The following is a 19,752-nucleotide window of genomic DNA, read 5'->3' as shown; positions in this document are numbered from 1 at the left end:
GGTCTGTTTTTTGTGTGTGAGATGGTTTTATAGCGTAAAGATGTCTTGCTTGCTTTAAAAGACGACATGGCCTCAGTTGTTTACAGCAGCTAAGATCAGTTTTCTTTAGTTAATTTAGTCATTGTCAGTCAGACTCACATGTAGAAAAAGCTCATTTACTTGTTGCAAAGTTGGAATTAAGCTGCCGAAGTTCAACACTGGTCGAAAGCATTTAAAAATTCATTTTCAATTAAACTAACCTGTGCAAAGAGAATTGAGCACAACACTAAAAGGGTCTGGGGGATTATTTCACAGCATGCATTCGGAGTTCAGTGGCTGAACGAACAAAAGCCTGTATCGGTAACGGCATCAATTTGAAATTTGAGCTTTTTCTGTTCGTTTCAGGTCAATGTCATTGACTTCTTGATTTTGTTTCTAATGGTACTGTATTTGTGTGTCTGAAAAAATATACTGTAGGTCATTTTTTTAGTGTGTTTTGCAGCTAGATGCGTGAAGCAATTCTGATATTTATTACTGTACTTTTCAAAATGTCTTAAGACATGTCTTGTTTCTTTCCAGTATCCCCCCACCCTCCTACCCACCTACCCAAAACATCCCAGTTAAATAGGGAGTTTCAAAACTGACATAGGAGGGTTTGGAGTATTTGGCCATCGGTGTACGCATAAAGTTAAAAAGATTTGTTTTAAATTGTCTTTTTTGGTCTGATTTTGTTACTTTGTTTGATGTTCCTGTTTTGTGGCTCTGCATAACTTGAGAGGTAAAGGTTGCTGTCATTTTTGTCATCTTTCTCTATGTATTTTTCTTCTCATCCCTTTATAGATTAGCAAGGAAAAGCAAGAAATAACTTCAGTCACAACGGTTCAGAGATTTTCTTTAACTTTTCCTTGAATGGTTGAGTGAGTTACATTCACATAGACAGACGTTAACGGCATTCATTTCACTAGAGATGGGTTTGTGACTGAGCGGTGTGCCTCATGGATGTTGGTTGTGTCACAGATGTTTTGCCTGCAGCTGTTTGAATGAATTTTGAGCATGTCTGTTTTGCTGCCGTGATGATTTTTAGCATTGATGTTACTAGCCACACCCTTTAGTGAGGAGTCAACCCGAAGTACCTGCCTTATTTAAAAAAAGAAAAAGAACAAAAAGTTTGTTTTTTGTTTTTTAAGGGTTTTGGGGCGGGACGGGGGTGGGGTGTACTTTTGAAATGACATACAGCTTTCTCTAACTGAAGAACAATATTTTTATTCAAATCCATTGTAAGCTGTGAAAAAGCTGAAAAACTTGTACCAGCATCATTCGACATGACCCCATGCAAATAACAATCTGTTTCAACACACGTCAGCTATACCAGCATGGATATTTGATTGAATAAACTCACTTTAAAAAAGGAACATGAGCAATGCATTTCTTTTTTTTTTTCTTCTTTGGAAATACATCATCATCACAGCAGACATGTAGACTCATAGGTCAATAATAACATTCACAATACCAACACATCTATTTGTGTCCTGGCGTGCTAAGACAGTCAGTGAGATCATTCATTTAACAAAGTGCTTTGTCCTGCTGTGATGTGATCAAATGTCTTCTGTGAAAAAGGCTTTAAGCATTTTGTCTGAAATTGACGTGACAAATTATATCTCACCATCTCGCACAGCTGTCAGCAGATTTCAAAATCATACCCACAAAAACACTGAAGCTGCGTCTGTTTCTCATCTTAAAGGATCAGATCGGTTGCAGATTGTAGTTGAGAGATTACAGATGGTTGAAGCCACTAATCACTCTCCAAACCGCACCATGAGTTCATTTCTTTCTACCGTCCATGGAGGCTTTTGTTTCAGGTCATTTCAGTACAAGGTGAATTGTATTTGCTTCAGAAATATAAACTTTCCCCAATGAACAATGTAACTTCTATTTTCGATTGAATTAAATTATGTTGATGTGTTACTTTGTGGGTCAGTCAGTGGTGTAAATTGTCTCGACCCGGAAAAAATAACACAACTGATGAAAATAAAAGTTTATTGTGTTCACTGAAACTGATTAACATCCGAACAAGTGTCGAGTCTGTAAATGTATGAATATTTCCCAACCTGGAGGACTGGACTAGAGCTCATTATTGATTCATCTATTGCTTTTTGTCTTGATTAATTGTTGGGTCTATAAAATATGCAAAGCTCAAGACATATCCTATAATGTCTGTTGGAAAATGCTCATATTTGAGAAGCTGAATTCGGGGATAAAGAAAGAAGAAAAAAAGACTCAAAACAATCAATTCTAGATAATATAAATAGTTGCTACTTAACTTTCTGTCAGTCAACGAATTGTTACAGCACCAGGCTCTTTTTTTTTCTTGTTAAATATATAACATTTTTACCTTTTCAAGCCTCTAAAAATCCCTTAAAAGGAGGAGGAAAAAGACCACTCATTTTAACGGGTGACAAAGGCAAAATAGGAATAGGCAAAAAACACAGGAATGTTCCTTTAAATATCTAGGCAGTGTCTACTTCCTTTGACTTAAGCTATGACTTAAGCTTACTTTTTCTTTTCTTTGTGGGGTTAGTTACAATTTTTTTCACTTTGAGAGTTTGCAGAGTGCAGGACGAGGCGGACTCTGTGACCTCAGATTCACTCTCCAGTTTCCTTTTCGTGCCCCTCTTCTCTCCATCTTCCTCCTGCAAGTCATCAGGACGCTCGGGCATCACGCCGGCTGCCGCACCTTGTAGCCATGAAACATCCAGTGAAGGCACTCTGGGTGTAATGGCATCTACGGTGTCGGTGAAGAGCTCGTCGTCTTTGGAGGCGCACTGCCTGAACCCCAGGGCCAGAACGCTTTTCAGCCCCAGCGGCTCCGACACGCTCTGGCTCAGCCGGGGCACCTGGCAGGCCGGCACACCTCTTGTTGCACTCAATGGGATCAGGTGGCTCGTCATGTAGTTCGGTTTCACGGACTTGCACACGAGCACCAGTTTGAGTTCATTCCTCTCCAGAGCTTTGGTGACCTCATTGATGCCAATGGCCAGTTGTCTTCTGGCCGCCACATCTGTCCAGCCGGGTTTCGGAGATGAATCGTGTACCTGTGGATCCTGGCTCACCTCTGGAACTGGCTCTGACGTGGCTGAGGGTGTTCGGTCTTTCTTTTTCCTCCATGGGCGAAACACTTTCACCTCTTTCTTCTCAAGACCTGTGGAGACCAGTTTCTCCTTTAAGGTTTTCAGGATGAAGTGCATGTCTTCTTGAGGAAGTGAGGTCCACTGCGGGGTGAAGGGTGAGGTGAAGGAGGTCTTCGCTTGAATTGGCCTTTTGTTGTCCTTCTTGCTCTGCTTTCCTGGAGTGGCCATACTGCCTCTGAAATAAAAGACACACAAATAGTACAAAAATACATTCCCATGATAACCATGTGAGCTGGTTGTACCTTTTCAGAGATGTATCACCATATGCAGATATTCTGGATGATCAATGACCACCAGAGAGCTTTTCATTTTTCAATTGTAAACTGTCACACCTATCTAGCCTATATATTGTCACAATTCTTTAATAAATTAAATTATTTAAAAAAAAAAAAAAAAAAAAAGCAATTTAAGCCCCCATAAAACTGTTATGAATATTATTTCTTTTTAAAATATGCCCAATTTGGAAAACTTAATATTTGTTGGTAGCAGCTTTAAAGAAAAATCCAGTACAGTCAGACTCTAATAAAAAAGATTAGATATCACCAGGACAAATAAATATAGTGTTGGAAGAAGTACTCAGATCCTTTACTAGCTAGTTTAGTCCAGTGATGCCCAACCTAGGGGTCGGGATCCTCCAAAGGGTCCCCAGATCAATCTGAGGGATCATGAGATGTTTAATGGGAGGAAATATTAGATTTTTGGAGAATTATTGGATCATTTGAACTTTTATTGAAATGAAACCACGTGAGAAGTTTAGAGGGAAAAATCACTATTTGGTGGAGCTGTTAACATCTGAAATGTAACCATGACTACACACTGCTATTTGTAAGATGTCTAAAGCCAAAAAGGTTAGAAGAAATGGTTTAACAGTATGTTGTTATTTTATATCATCCATTGTGTCAAATCTTCATCTGAAATGTAACTTAAGGTGTCAAATAAAGGTAGCGGAGTAGAAAATACAACATTTACCAGTGAAATGTAGAGGAGTGGAAGCATAAAATAGAATCAAATGGGAACAATCAAGTAAAGTACAAACACCTAAAAACTTAAGCACACTACTTGAGTAGGTATATGTACCTTCCACCACTGTAGGGCCTATATTGAGACGCAATCCCTCAGATAAAGAGTAGATTATATAGTGTGTTTGAGATCACATAAAACTGTATCCAAATGTAGATGCTGTACTTCTGCAGGGAAATAATAATATATAGCCTAATAATATCATATTTAAAATGTAGCACCTTTATCATGAATGTGACATATTAGCTGTGAACATGCAACATTAATAGATATAAATCACGTGTAATATATATAGAGATCAGACAGACCTATTTTACTCTGATTTGACCCAAATGAATAAACCTCAGCTGTCAACGTCATGACGACCAACAACAAACCTGACAAACTAGAAAGGACAAAGCATGTCGTGTTAACTTTACCTGAGTTTCTACACAGCCAAAGTTATGTTCTATTATAAAACCTCTGCAGTCTTCTTCAGCTCAGACCCAACGCGGAGGGACACACGGCGCCACCATTTTGTTTGAATTTAAAAAACTTTATTTAAAGAAAGCGTCTAGCACTAGCGCCGCCCAGCGGTGAAGAGGCAGCTGTGTGAAAACATCCCAAAATATATTTCTTTATTTTACTCTAGTGGCTGACAGTTTTTAAAAATGTGTTAACTGCTAAATAGTATTTTAAATTCCACACAATTAGTTTTTTTTCCTCTTTAAAAAAAAAAAAAAATCTCTTTACTGAGTGCATGAACGAACATATTAACATGAAGTCATAAAACAGCATAGGAAAAGAAATAGGATGAAAAATAGATTTAAAAAATAAGAATTTAAATATATAAATGCGTGTAATAAATAATGCAGAATGAATTCCAATTAAAAGCAATACATTCAGTAACCGTTTTTACACCCTTATTGTTAGTGCAAGATTTCATTGTGTTACTACTGCTCATTGTTTATGAAAAATTTGAATTTGGGCCTATATTTAACATGTTAACATTTCGATTTAATGTTTAGGCTAGTTTGTTTTTACGTATACGCATTTTTAACAATGATAGGCCTATGCTAAATGTGAGTAAAAGTGAGCTGAATATTCAAAATCTATCAGCTTTAAACTGCAACTGAAATTGTTACAATCAGCACCCCATAAATGTTGTTTATGAAAAAATGAGAGGAGAGGTTTTATTGTTGGTAAACTTACATTTATGAATATGAAATTGAGTTTAGGCCTATATATAACTCTAATACCGATTATGTAGTTTACTTTCCCAATCGTTATGCTGTGACTTTAAAACCCCAGACAGAACATGTTTGTACAAAAAGCAATATCAGCCATAAATATAATATTAATGCTCTTTCTTTTAGTGTAGCCTACATACTGTACATTAATATGAATCCTGTGCGTGTGTGTGCGTGTGTCGCAGTGCGTGAAGCGGACATGCAGCCAATCAGCTCCTCCGCTGCGCACTGCTCCCGCCTCTGCAGGCCTCTCATTGGCTAGGACAACATTGCATTGATCAGCTGTGCCGCAATTACAGCTGCTTGAAGCCGTCCAGGACGACAAGGCGAATAAATTCATCTGAGCTACGGAGCTGCAGCTGCTAAAATGTCTCTTCAGGTAATAAATATCGCTGCTTTTGTTGCCATTTTATTCATCAGTAGGCTGATATGTGTGTGCTGTGAACCGGATAACGGGTGTTAGTGGAGGGAGGGTGTAGCCTTTACGCCATCTACTGTACTGTGTAAGGTGTCATCCATCTTTGACAGTGTGGGATGGGTAGATGCAAGAAAAGGGAGTGTAAAAATGTTTAATCTCTGGCTATGTGGTCCTGATGCTGCAGCTGTAGTTATTGCAAGCAGACTAACAAGAACATATCCTGCATGGAAGTGTCTCAGAGGCAGTGGAGTGTGATTAAATACATCCATTCATGTACTGTACTTGGGCCTAAGTACACTGCCTTTACTTGAGCATACTAGCTACTTTATACCTTCACTACTCTACGTTTATTTCACAGCTATAGGTACCAGTTACCTTTTAGATCAATAATTTACATGTCAATCAAATGATGTATTATATATATTCTTAATATTTGTAATTAATATAGATCAGGGGTTTCATCCTGACATTTAAGGGTCTTTTTCTCTTGATAAGCACCAAACCAAATCCACATTATATTCTCTTTTATCAAGTATTTTAAAACAGTAAAACACTACAAACTCCAAAAGTAGTGAAAAAAACTGTAGCGATTAGTTTATGCAGCATTTGAACATAGTTTCATAGAATGTCTGAATACATATAGTCTTGACGTTTATTTAGTTTTTAGTGTGTCAGAAAGGGTTTCCTGTGGTCTATAATGATCTGTTCTGCAATCCCCCAGATCCTTTGTAAAGTAGATTATTCAAGTAGGCACAAAAGCGCTGGAGTCTTGAATAAAAGCCCATTGTTTGTCTCCCAACTAGTGCCACAATAGGTTTCCCAGGCTCTGCACTATGGCGTGAATACTATGCTCAGATGTCTTAATGTCTTAATCACTATTGTTTGTAACTAATTAATATGCACCTTCTCATATTCTGTCATTATAAACTGCACCAAATACAGTATATATCTGTCACACTTGGCAAAAAAGCTTTCCTCGTGCAAACATTAACTTTGAATAATTCATTAGAAGAATGGAGAGTTATTATGGAGAGTAGTATTGACTGATGATCCATTACTTGCTCTTCCACCTGCAGGAAGAATTTGATAAGATAGCAGAGGATGTGAAGAAGGTGAAGACGAGGCCCACAGACCAGGAGCTGCTGGACCTTTACGGCCTTTATAAACAGGCAGTCGTTGGAGACGTTAACACAGGTATAACTAGCAGAAAATGAACAGAATCACTTCCATGCAGTGTTCTCTGAGTTATGAACACCCCCCTGTGTGCTCTTATATTTCTAGATAGACCAGGAATGATGGATTTAAAAGGAAAAGCCAAGTGGGATGCCTGGAACTCCAGAAAAGGTAACAAGTTGAAAATGCTCGTTAAATGGAAAGATGAGACTTGTTTCGTCTGTGTCACTAAAATGCCGACATTCTTATGCCTATCAGTGAGAGTTTAAAAAAAAAAAACAGCAACAAAATGAATCTTTGTGTCTTTAATCCAAGTCATTTTTATTCACATACTCTTCAGGAATGTCCAAGGACGATGCCATGTCAGCCTATGTTGCACTGGGGAAGGAAATCATCAGCAAATATGGGATGTGAGACTTGAAATAAATGAAAGTTGCACAGTTACAAAATAAAAATGACGACGTTCTTCCAACGAAATAACTGAAACAGTTGCTGCTGTCTTTAACAATAACAAGTAGCCTTCTGCATCCAGAGGCCATAAACTATGCAGGTTAAAATGTGATTTCACCTTTACTGTGTGTCTTTTTTTTTTTTACATAGATTTTTCCCATTCATTTATTTAATTGAGCTACTTCTATGCACCCTTCAATGTTAGAAATATCAATTTTGCCAATGGCTCTTCTATCTAATGTGTTAAGTTTTAGTCTTTTAATCCAAATGTGCACATAAATAACACTGTTCTGTATACTTGTGCACTTTGATACGTAGCTTCAAACTAAATGCTGTCAAATGTGAACATAATCAATGCAAATAACTCTGAGAATTAAACCTCTTTCTGCTCCGTTTTGTGTTATTTGTGCTTCTTTCCTATTAAGTTGAATTTAGTAAAATGCATTATACAGGGTGTCCATAAAGTCTCTTTACAATTTAACTAATTTATTACAAAAGTAAATGACTTTTATTTTTTATTTATTATTTTTTATTTATTTCTGTCTTGACCTACCAAGGGACAACGGATGAAAACTAGCTATTTTAACTAATTCTGGTGTATTTACATTTTAATTTGAAATGTTCATGAATGTACACTGTCCCTTTTTGAATAAATAAACAAAAATGTAATAAAAAAATTAAAAAATAGACAAATTTGTGGAACTTATCACAAAATGAGGACGTTTTTTTGCCTCATTTAATACACCTCTATATGGGCACCATTAGTTGCACGAAGCACATCAAGACAGTACTCGATTTCTTGCCATGTTCACTGTAGCACAGTCTCATCAATGGTGGCAATGGCATCAGTGATCTCTTGCTTCAGGTTGTTGATGTCCCGTATCTTTGTTAGATACACAATATCTTTAACATAACCCCATAGAAAGAACAAATCTGATTAACATATCTCATCAATTGTTTTTGTAATGATTATTTTTTATTGTAAAGAGATTTGGACACACTGTATTATGTGAAAGCTAATTTTGTGTTTTTCATGTTAATACACTCACTCACTGTGTGTACTATCTTTAACTAATACTCTACTTTGATTATGAAATCTTACTTTCATACTATTTCCGAGTACTGTCCAAATTGGCTGCTGTAACAGCCTCCACTCTCTGGGAAGACTTTCTAAAAGATTATCAAACCTTGCTGCAGGGATTTGCCCCCATTCAGCCACAAGAGCTTTAGTGAGGTCGGCCACTGATGAGGGGTGATAAGGTCTAGCTCACAGTCTGCTTTCCTGTTGGTGCTCTGTGCAGGTCAGTAAAGTTCATCCACACTAAAGTCAGTAAAACATTCCTTTATAGACCTGGACTGTGGGCACATTGGTAAAGTTTTTGTCATGTTGAAAACCTCAAACTATGACTTCAAATTTGGAGGCTAGAAAAAAATATAATATACTGTGGAGTTGGAGGGGATTGAGTTCAAATGGAAAAACAAGACCAGACCAAAAATACTTGCACAAACTGTGAGAAATTAGTGTTGACTAATTTCAGTATTTTTTCAATTATAATACTACTTCAACTATTTGTCAGTTACGCCCCAAAACTATGAACAAACTACCGATAGATATCAGAGAAGCCAGTTCATTAAATATTTTTAAGAGAAAGCTTAAAAAGTATCTCTTCACTTCAGCTTTTAATTAGCTTTTCTATCAGTCACTACTGCACTTCTTTTAAAAGTTGTATTTTACTTGATTTTATATCTTGTTTTTATTCAATTTTTTTTAGCTACTTTTACTATGTATTATTTTTATTGTTATTTTTATCCTAATAGTCCATCTTATATTACATTATTTTTTTAATGTCTTTCCTCTTTCTTTTCTTTTAACATTGCTGTACAGGCCTTTTATGTTGCTTTTATGTGAAGCACTTAGTGTATGCTGTTTTTAATTCTATGAAAACAATATTTTGTTATATTTTGTAGTAAATCGTGACATGAGCATATTTGGAGCACACATGGACTCAAATGGTTAAGTCCATGCCAGACTTTTGACTTTTTTCATAAAATATCTTTATTTTATATTCCCGAGTCTACATCAACTAATGAATACATTTGAGAGATGAGAGATAATGAGAGATAAATCTTGCTTTAAAAGAAATGATCTCCCTCATGTCAGTATCCATGAAAAACACCCAACCATGCATATATTGCACGTTTTTATTTTAAACTAAATCAATATGTATATATGTCTCATTATCTCTGTTCTGGTTATTGCTACAGACCCTAAAGTTGTCCCCCTCTTACCTCTATCCAGTATCCAGCCCACAAACTCAGCGGACTTTGAATGGGTCATTATTTCCCTGATAAAGTAAAATGTAGGTCAAGTGTAAGGTCGGGTCTAGATGGACCTAGATTCCGCGGAACTCTCGCGAGAGATTTGGTGTTTAAACCTAACATTACATTAACTATATGTCTATGACCTTAACCATAGCGTTGTCAACATAGACATATATACAATGTCTACGGTTGTCACAGCATGAAACAATGAGACAATACTAGTTTGAAAGATTATCGCGAGAGCTTCACAAATCTAGAGTTACCATGTACACACGACCCCATACGACCCAAGCAGTCCCCGACGCATGCGCAGTGTGTTTTTCTGTGCTCGCAGCGGGACAGTGGTTCACTGGGGTAAAGGTGAAGAGCTGCAGCTCAGAGCAAAAACACACCGAGCTGACTACAGCGAGCACACACCTGCATCTTTTCCGCTGTGCTTGGACTTGTTAATGTGAAGTCATCATATCCTGAAGGTAAGATGACTACAGCTCTGTGATTTTAAGTGAGGATTTATTTGTTTAAAGCGACGTTAACGTAGCGTGTACAACCTTTTGTTGATGAAGGCAGCAGAACTTCAGGTTTCGAGCTAACTGTAAACAGGAAACTGTTTGGTCTTATAGAGTTAATTACATACTTACTAAACGAGTAAAGACTTATTTATCTGTCTGCTTTCAACACACATATCTGTAGTTTGTATTTCCGTGAAATTAAGGCGCTTTTAGCCAAGTTAACATTGTTTCGGTTTGCAGCATTTGTCGAGTCTTGTGGTCCTAAAAAGGTGTTAATGGATTTAAATGGCAACACAGCCTTAAAGATACTTAATATATTGCAGTGCTGTGGGTGTGGAAAGCTGGCACTAAAAGGCAGATCCCTCAAGGTATTTTATCAGATGTTAAGTAGACTGTGTCCACAATGAATGTCTTCACTGAACCTGCACAGGTGTCACAAACAGAGCTTCAAATATGAGTTTACTACTTGTAATAGAGTCTCATAGATAGCTGACTGGCTTCTCTGTGTCGCAATCGCGAAAAGTGCGTCTGTCAGAACGCAGGGTCCCCCCCCCCCCCCCCCCAAGGATGAAACAAGAGGATCCGTTTATGGCGCTTTAATTGAACAGAAAATCACCCTTACAGATATGGTTGTGCGTGTGTGGTCCTGGAATAAACAGAAATAATAATAACCATTAATAATACAGCTCACAATATACACTGTAATAATAATTATCCTTAGCATCTCAGTAACTTCCTCAAAACACATGAAATCCCACATACACAATCACCAGACATATGTGTAGGCCTATATCACATATAGATAAGTGAGAAAGAAAAGAGACGGTCAGTGACACAAATATAAAATAAATGACCGTATCATTACTGGCGATAATGAGCACCTTTTAATCATTAGCGACACACACTCATTAGCACCAGATATAAACCTGAATCTAACAGGTAGCAGCACAACAATAATGCATTTGGTAATCAAACATAACTCAAACTCACATTTCTCTGGACACACATCTAATTACAACCGGCGGATCAACTGATTCTGACCTTGTCCACTTTATATAGAAAATAACACTGCTCCCGACCATAGACTGGATCCCGACGATCTCCACTTCTTTCTCAAACCAGCAGTAGACTGCTTGAGGGCGCGACAGCGCCCCTAGTGGCTCAGAACACTGATGTCTTAATGGTTATGAGAGTGCCTCTAAAGGCACTCTAGACTGTATGTACTCCACATTTGATTGATTTGATTTATGGCTGTAAATAACAGTTGTTTTATTGTGGTTTACTTTGTCAACATTCATATTTCAAATGATTGTCACACCATATTTAGATTAATTAGTTCATCTATTAGATATCAGAGATATGAATAGTAAACAGTTGACTGGGTTAAAATTTTGAAGTTGCTTGTTTTGTTCAACCAACTGTGCAAGACATGTGAGGGACTGAAACTCATAAATGTTTGCAATTTTTGCTTGGCAGACCACTTGAATTAAGGCCGAATTTGCCCAAATTTTATTATCTAAATTTGCTAATTTTTATGTTGTTTGGCTTATTGATTAAATAACCAAATGTTTCAAAACTAGTTAAAGGCAAAAGTTGACCATCAAAATCAAACCATAAATACCAGTGATACCAGTGTTTAATTAATAAGCTGTATGCCTCACAGATACCCAATCCAGCCAATTGAGTCAGTATTGGACTGATATCCTATATCAGTATCGGTATCAGTGTATCTCTAAAATCAAAAGAGCCTGATGATGTCCACTTTCATGCAGTGTGTTATTCTGCCAGGTGTGCCATATACAGAACACAGTATGTGCTGTATGTAAACCAAATGCAGAAAAGTGTTAAAAAAATTAAATAAGCTCAATATGTGCATGAATACAGGCACTAAAGGCAGCAACAGCAACACACATTTAAAACATATTAAGCATATAATGTGAAATCTGTATGAGAATGGTAATAATTACGGAAGACAAAATACACATTGCGTGCACTGTAAAAATATTTTATGATGTACAAAGTGAATCTTTCTACAGTGTACTGCTTATTCAGTAATAGATTTAGAAAAAGAGATATTTGGCTCACTATTCAGAGTAAACAGTTACATGTAAACTTTAGTGGCTGACATGCATTTTTTGGTCCATATGTTTCAATTTTTTTTGCATATTTTTAATAAAATCTGAAAGATTTCATTGAGGACAAGATGATGACAGTTGTTCAGTTTTGTATCAGTTGTTAGGTAGAATATTCTTCAAGAGCAACTTAAATTGTGGTGGGCTGCAAATGAGACACACTCGCTCATACCTAACCCTAACCCCAGTCACAGCAATGCCAACCTCAGCTTTGTGCCAGTCTAACTTTTTTTTGTGCTGCAGACAGAAGAAATGGCTAATCATTTGTCAGAGTCTCTGCCAGAGCGGACCTTCCAGTACCAAAGCAGCCTGCCTCCTTTGCCTGTACCGTCACTAGAGGGCAGCCTGACCAAGTACCTGGATGCAGGTAGGACAGTAACTGTGTACAAGCTGCTGTTTCAAAGAGGTGTTCTGTGTGAAATAATTAATTAATAAATGCCATCGTGGCTTTTACAGCTCACTGCATTTACTACTGTTTGTTTTTAGGCGATTATCAAGTCTCCTTCAAGACATAACAAACCTAATGGTGTGAGAAGTGATATTTTTTGCCCTTCAACCCTGCAGAGCTCTTATCTTTGTAGAGCATGGGTTGAAGTGGTTACTGGTGGATTTGGCCAGTAGTCAAGAAAAAATGTTCCCAGTGACTTTGATTATGCCTGAAAATGTGTAATTTTAGAATAACTTAAAGCCTAGAAAGCTTTACAAAATGGAAGGTATTTCATGCAAGCACATTTACGTGAGCTGCAAAGTTTGAATTAAATCAACAGATTCTCAAATTGCACAACACAGGATACTGTTCAGTGTTCATAACAAGCAGCAGCTGGTGCTCTTTCTTGACAGACTGACTGACTAATTTGGCATTGCCATGTTTTCCATCAGTGCGTCCATTTGCATCTGAGAAGGAGTTTAAGGCTACAGTCGAAATTGTGAAGAAATTTCAAGAGGGTGTTGGCAAAGAGCTGCATCAGAAACTACTGCAGAGAGCCAAGACGAAGAGGAACTGGGTATGTAACTGAGCGTTAAATGTCCTGTTGGAGTCTTACAGATAATCTCTGTAACTCACTTGTTTTGCTTTTTTCATTCCTCAGCTGGAACACTGGTGGTTAGACAGTGCGTATCTGGAGCTGCGTATGCCTTCTCAGCTGAATGTGAACTTTGGTGGCCCGGCTCCCTACCTGGAGCACTGCTGGCCCCCTGCAGAGGGAACTCATCTGGAGAGGGCCAGTATAAGCACATGGCAAACCCTGAAATACTGGAACCTGATCCGCACGTAAGTCATATTCTCACACCCCCTTAAAAGCTGCTCACCTCTCACATGAAGTCAAATACTGTATGTATATCATGCTTTGTTCTGATTTTCTTCTTATCCTCTGCATGTTTTAGGGAGAGGCTGGCTCCACAGAAAGTCGGCAAAACAGCATTAGATATGGACCAGTTCAGAATGCTGTTCTGCACCTGCAAAGTACCTGGAGTAACAAAGGACACCATTCATAATTATTTTAAGACAGGTAGAAAAGACTCCGCTTTAATCTCTGATTCTCAAACACATCTATATAAACTTTAGCCCACTCTGTCAGCTCTTATATCACTCATAATGTGCATTTTGTGCTGTGTTACAGAGAGTGAGGGTCCTTGTCCGTCTCATATAGTAGTGATGTGCCGTGGACGGTTATTCGTATTTGATGCACTTTGTGACGGAGAAATCATCACACCCCCAGAAATACTCAGGTATTAGTTACTCACAAATACACATACAAAAACACCTCAAGAGTAATGCCCAAATATGAAATGTAGTCCCGAAGAGAATTAACTGGGAGAGGAGGAAGCATAATAAGTAGAATCAGCACTGAGGACTCAACGTTGCCTTGTTTTCACCTCTGTAGGCAGCTGAAGTATGTGAAACAGCGTTGTGAGGGAGAGCCAGAGGGAGATGGAGTGGCTGCTCTCACCTCAGAGGAGAGGACTCGTTGGGCAAAGGTGAGGTCCCTCATGTTTGGAGAATTCTGCCTTCATCTCTGCAAATAAGATATACAAGAAAGATGAATGAATCACCCCTGTGAAAAAGTTCTTGTTTAATGAAGGCATAAAGGAGGATCAGCATCACTAGTGCTTCTTTGTTTGCTTCCTCTGCAGGCTAGGGAGTATCTAATAAGCATTGATCCACACAATAAGACGATCCTAGAGACTATTCAGAGCAGCCTGTTCGTCATATCTCTGGATGACACCAAACCCTACTCCAGTCCAGACAACTACACAAATGTATGTGCTGCACAAATTTATATTATTTCTCATTTCATGACTCACTGTTTGCTGCCTGCTTTGAGTTGTGTGTGATTGTTTGACTTTGTAATTCTGTTTTCAGATGACCCTGGAAGCCCTGACAGGCGATCCTACCATCCGCTGGGGAGACAAATCCTACAATTCAATTGTGTTCTCAGATGGCACTTTTGGATCCGTTTGTGATGTGAGTTTGTGTATGTGTGTGTCGTGCTGGAGGAGTTTAGATTTGTAAAATGCCTTTGTGACAAGTTTTGCGATTCAAGGTATTCATGCTGCTCATCTTGGACAGAATCATTGAAAAAGTAAATCATTGAAAGTTTAAACTTTTTATTATTCTTAAAGGATAAAAAGTAATGGATTAAAATTGTTTTGCAGCATGCACCATATGATGCCATGGTTCTGGTGTCCATGTGTTGGTATATAGACCAGCAACTTAAAGCTACAGAGGGGAAATGGAAGGTAAACACAGCTTTTCTTTATTATGTAATTAAATTGAGATGGTTATTATTGCCAAGGATAACTCAAAGTATTCCTTCACTTTTCCACACATTAATGTCTTTGCTTTTTAGGGTTCAGACTCGGTCAGACCCATGCCCATTCCTGAAGAGCTGGTTTTTACTGTGGACCAAAAAGTCCAGAGTGATATCAGCCATGCCAAACAGCAATACCTGGAGACGGTGAGCCAATATTAAATAGTTAGAAATATGACATATCCATATAATGTCACAACTGTTTGATTTACCTCACTGCATGGCTGATTTTACAGACCCAGGATCTCCAGATTGTGTGTTACGCCTTCACTGGATTTGGAAAAACAACCATCAAACAGAGGAAACTGCATCCTGATACATTTGTTCAACTGGCAATGCAGTTGGCCTACTACAAAATACACAAAAGGTCTGATATTGGCTAAAAAAGTGCCTTTGAAATTTGAAATATTTGAAATCTGCCAAATGAATGTGAAATGTGAATATCTCTTCTTTCCTCTCTCAGGCCAGGAAGCTGTTATGAGACAGCAATGACTCGCAAATTCTACCATGGCAGGACAGAGACAATGCGACCCTGCACCCAGGAGGCCGTGAAGTGGTGCGAAGCCATGACGGACCCAAAATGCGATGTGAGTATTTGTGTATATGTGAGAACGTGCACTTTGTGAACAGTACAGAAAGGAACAAGATATATGCAGTCCTTGTTCCATGTTTTTCTGTCAGGTTAATGTGAAGCGGAAAGCCATGTTGCTGGCCTTCAATAAGCACAACAAACTGATGGCTGAAGCCCAGGAAGGAAAAGGTTTGTGTATTTTACATGTATGTTATTAGTTGAATATTGTCATGTCATTGTTAAATAGTCAGACCATCCTTTCTTAGCAGCTCTTGTTATTCCATTAATGGGAACAGTTTGTAAGCTAACCTAACTTAACACACTTCCAATGACGGTTATAAACAAGAGTTTTATCTTACATTTGTACAGTAACAAACAAAGTATCACCAGTGAAATGCTCATATAAACAGCAGGAATGATTACAGTAAGCAAAACCAGCTTCACTGTTCATGTGGGCATCCTGGCTGTTGTTTTAAGACAGACATGAACATTTGTGAAGATGTCATTTAAGTTCCAGCAGTGAGTACAACGCAGTTAAGAAAGTGTGTACATAGAGTCCAAAAGACTAAAAGTAAAAAGAAACAAAACACCCAATAGTATTTTATCAGTTACTTGCTAGTATGTTTTATTAGCAACACATTAGCCTCAGGTGGCTCGTATAATGGTTAGCTTGGTTAGCCGTAAACTAAATTTAAATCTCAGATTAAAACAATAATCACAAAACATATAGGGGCAAGGGGATTTTGGGAGTAGATAAAAGATGCCTAATAACATTCGCCTGGATCTGAGAAAAAAAAGTCAATGGAGTAGTGCAGTGGTTGCTACTAGCAACACGATTTTCAGCTGAAACCAATTGCTGGTGGCAGAAGACTTTCTTTTTCTTTGTGAATGTTTTTATTGCTTACATGTTCTTTAAATCTTAATGTGGGTGGTCTTTTATATATTTCATTTATTTTTTATTGCCAGGTTTTGACAGGCATCTTTTTGGGCTTTATCTTATTGCCAAGGAGGAGGGACTTCCCATTCCTGATGTCTTTATGGATCCCCTCTATGCAAAGAGGTAAAAGCTTGTAAAGTTAATTTGTTTTCTGTAAACTGTGCATCTGAAAAGTTTTCACTTGCTTCATAGCTTACATCAACACTTTGTAGTCTTGCAAATAAGGTAAATACAATTTAAAGTTACTGTAAGGAGCCACACCTGTTAAATGTTAGCCACACAGTGAACATTGCTGAAAAAGCTGTCCCATGGTTAAACCTGATTGCTTACCCCAGCTTTATTTATATCAACGCTTACCTCGAGGTGTACAAAGACCAACCTCTCTGTTAACAATGAGTCACCCAAAAATTCAGTTTCACCAGGATATGAATAATGTTAACAATGCTTCAGTCTTACTTGGTCCCAGTAAGTCCTGACTGTGATTCAACATGCCCACCAGGAACCAGCCATTAATTAGTGTTATTAATTACACCTGTGCTGTCAAAGTGTCTGCTGTGTAAATGGTCTGTGGAAGCAAAATATATACTGGCAGGCCCATAATGTCAACTGAGTAATCACTGCCAGAAATACTTTTTTTTTTTTTTTTTTAAACAAGTTGATTTGCAAATATTTGAGACTTAAAGGATAGAAGAAAACAACTGCAGCATAACAAACATTTTGGTAAATGGTCAGTCTGATAAAACTGAACAGTAATACAGATATTACCAAACAGACTTCAGACATCAAGTCCCTGCGAGGTCTTCCTGCCTTTCTTAATTGTGTTTGTGTTTGCAGCGGTGGTGGCGGGAACTTTGTGCTGTCCTCCAGTCTGGTGGGTTATACTACAGTCTTGGGGGCTGTGGCTCCCATGGTGCACCATGGTTATGGCTTCTTCTACCGCATCAGAGATGACAGGTGGGCAAACAAGACAAAAACATATTGTTTCCCCTCTGAAATCCTTTTGCTGCAACTGTCCTGATGTCTGTTTGGGGTGTTTGAACTTCAGTTGAATCATTTCTGTTAAATTCTACGACTTTCAGCAGATTAAGCCTTTTAAAAACATCAAGCAAGCCGCTTTTTGTGGCTTATATAGATCTGGCTCAAGTTTGGAAAAGGATGGGAGACAACGTATAAGTTACTAAAAACGTATTTATTGTACATAACTAAAAGATAAATACAAATATATACAACCCAAACCAGACATAGTGGAAGCCAGATGAGAGGGGGCAAGTGACTGACTGCTTCAGGTGAGGTGAATCTCTCCGCCCACCAGGCTCCTGCAGATAGAGGACAAGGGTCCAATCCCAGATTGACCCCTAATTGATCCCTTGTTGATCAAGCAGTTAAGCGTTTGAAATTGTGTATTCGTTCCCTGAAATTCATGCTGTCTCTCCTCCTTCCAGGATTGTTATCTCCGTCTCAGCGTGGAAATCTCACCGTCAGACAGACGCGGCAACGTTATTCAACAACTTCTCTAACTCCCTGCATGAGATGCTTCACTTGGCCACCACATCTCAGCTTTAAGGGCAGCTGACAGCAGGCTATATACACATTTAACCTATCAGCTCTGTTTGAGCACTAATGCACACACAGTTCACAAATCCTCAGTTTATAGCCGACAGCCAGTGATAGTCGTGTTTATTCTAAGCACAGATCAATGCAAATGTACAAAAACAATACCACCAGGGGTGAATTTCACTGGTTTTGGCATTTAAAAAAAATCCACTCAACTTTTCAGGGTTTTTTTGGTTTGTGTAAATTGTTTTTTGAATGTTTTTTTCCTAATTCTCAGATTTTTTTTATGATTCCTGTAGAAATTTTATTGAGTTTGTTTAATTTTTAAACCTGACAGTATTAATCAGCATTTAAACTGAGCAAATATTAAGGCACGTGACTTTAAAAAAATGTTTGCCAGAAGCTGAAACCGTTCTAAGGTGGAGAACTGTAGAAAATAACTTCTGGTTCTGACTATACTGCTGTGATATTAAAGGTTAATCCAAGTAAACCCATTAGAAGTAACTTTGATAGACGCTAAATGGAATTTGCTTTGTTTTAGATATAGTTTTCCCTATGAAAATCTACAGAAATATGCAACAGCAGTACTCAACTATTAAAGGTTTGACTGGTGATTATCTATAATTGTATGCCTCTGTGTCTGTGACAGCTGTGACCAGAGGCATTATGTTTTCAGATTGTCTGTCCATCCATCCTGTTCTCCTGAATGCGATATCTCAGGAAAGCCTGGAGAGACTTTCAGTACAACCAGGGGGCCTCCTGTTCCTCTGGTAGTCCATAACAAGCTCATTGGTTATGTTGATATCGAGCCTTAGGCGATTATCGTTGCACCATGTGACGAAGCTCACTATCAGTCCTCTGTACGCCCCTGTAAACTAGTCTCTAAGTGAAGACAGCATGTGTCTCACTAGAATCATACTGACAAACATGGATATAACTGCAGCTTGACAACCATAATGCGGTATTTCTAGGTCTTAATGATGCACACACTTTTTTTTTTTTAAAGATTAGTTTTTGAGCTTTTTGCCTTTATTTTGATAGTAGGAGGAATCAAACCAGGGACATTGCCATTATGTGGTATGCACCATAACCACTCGGCTACCAAGGCGCTCCTGCAGACAAGTTGATCATTTGGCTCTGCAAGATATTTGTTGACAGTAAGCAATATATAGAAAAACACCAGCCGCTTCCTTTAAGCTTACATTGAAAAATCGAGGCCTTCCACTCCACTGAGGTACTGCACATAGTTTACTTCAGTACATCAGGGAAACTGTTTGTTGCATCCTTTACTGAACCAAAACCTTACTAATCATGTCGCTGCTTCTTATTGAGCACTGTGCAGCTTTTCTTTACTTGTGTCGAAGTTAAAGATGACTGAATGTTCACTTTGCTTTATGCTAGGACCACAGCTGTAAAATGTCTCTAGATAGTGGATCAATTCCACATTTATGCTGCATTTG

The 19,752-nt window shown here is 38.2% G+C and overlaps 3 protein-coding genes across 3 annotated transcripts; 2 read left to right on the top strand and 1 right to left on the bottom strand.

The window, feature by feature from the left end:
- Positions 1 to 2,389: 2,389 nt before the first annotated feature.
- rpp38 (ribonuclease P/MRP 38 subunit) lies at positions 2,390 to 4,694 on the bottom strand. The gene is made up of 2 exons (XM_053327138.1): positions 4,607 to 4,694; positions 2,390 to 3,342 (listed from the first exon to the last, which is right to left on the bottom strand). Exon 2 carries the CDS (start codon positions 3,333 to 3,335, stop codon positions 2,517 to 2,519), a length of 819 nt encoding a protein of 272 aa, XP_053183113.1. The 5' UTR covers positions 3,336 to 3,342; positions 4,607 to 4,694; the 3' UTR covers positions 2,390 to 2,516.
- A 1,006-nt stretch (positions 4,695 to 5,700) lies between these two features.
- On the top strand, positions 5,701 to 7,844 carry acbd7 (acyl-CoA binding domain containing 7). Its single transcript, XM_053327558.1, has 4 exons — positions 5,701 to 5,795; positions 6,911 to 7,028; positions 7,116 to 7,178; positions 7,348 to 7,844. Exons 1-4 carry the CDS (start codon positions 5,784 to 5,786, stop codon positions 7,419 to 7,421), a joined length of 267 nt encoding a protein of 88 aa, XP_053183533.1. The 5' UTR covers positions 5,701 to 5,783; the 3' UTR covers positions 7,422 to 7,844.
- A 2,296-nt stretch (positions 7,845 to 10,140) lies between these two features.
- Positions 10,141 to 18,976, top strand: crot (carnitine O-octanoyltransferase). Its single transcript, XM_053327549.1, has 17 exons — positions 10,141 to 10,252; positions 12,664 to 12,787; positions 13,300 to 13,424; positions 13,509 to 13,690; positions 13,804 to 13,928; positions 14,040 to 14,148; positions 14,304 to 14,397; positions 14,554 to 14,679; positions 14,783 to 14,884; positions 15,076 to 15,159; positions 15,270 to 15,377; positions 15,467 to 15,597; positions 15,694 to 15,817; positions 15,912 to 15,990; positions 16,768 to 16,861; positions 17,573 to 17,692; positions 18,181 to 18,976. Exons 2-17 carry the CDS (start codon positions 12,673 to 12,675, stop codon positions 18,299 to 18,301), a joined length of 1,839 nt encoding a protein of 612 aa, XP_053183524.1. The 5' UTR covers positions 10,141 to 10,252; positions 12,664 to 12,672; the 3' UTR covers positions 18,302 to 18,976.
- The last annotated feature ends 776 nt before the right edge of the window (positions 18,977 to 19,752 follow it).

This window comes from Scomber japonicus, chromosome 10 (assembly GCF_027409825.1).
Source record: "Scomber japonicus isolate fScoJap1 chromosome 10, fScoJap1.pri, whole genome shotgun sequence".
NCBI lineage: Eukaryota > Metazoa > Chordata > Actinopteri > Scombriformes > Scombridae > Scomber > Scomber japonicus.
The sequence above is the reverse complement of the archived record's forward strand: the minus strand, read 5'-3'. Positions and strand labels throughout refer to the sequence as shown.

Bases quoted from the DNA above. Each gene is read 5' to 3' on its own strand.
- rpp38 (XM_053327138.1), bottom strand. From the start codon at position 3,335: ATGGCCACTCCAGGAAAGCAGAGCAAGAAGGACAACAAAAGGCCAATT.
- acbd7 (XM_053327558.1), top strand. The intron at 7,029-7,115 runs GTATAACTAGCA...TTATATTTCTAG, and splicing joins CGTTGGAGACGTTAACACAG to ATAGACCAGGAATGATGGAT. The intron at 7,179-7,347 runs GTAACAAGTTGA...CATACTCTTCAG, and splicing joins TGCCTGGAACTCCAGAAAAG to GAATGTCCAAGGACGATGCC.
- crot (XM_053327549.1), top strand. From the start codon at position 12,673: ATGGCTAATCATTTGTCAGAGTCTCTGCCAGAGCGGACCTTCCAGTAC. The intron at 15,598-15,693 runs GTCTGATATTGG...TTCCTCTCTCAG, and splicing joins TACTACAAAATACACAAAAG to GCCAGGAAGCTGTTATGAGA. The intron at 15,818-15,911 runs GTGAGTATTTGT...TTTTTCTGTCAG, and splicing joins TGACGGACCCAAAATGCGAT to GTTAATGTGAAGCGGAAAGC.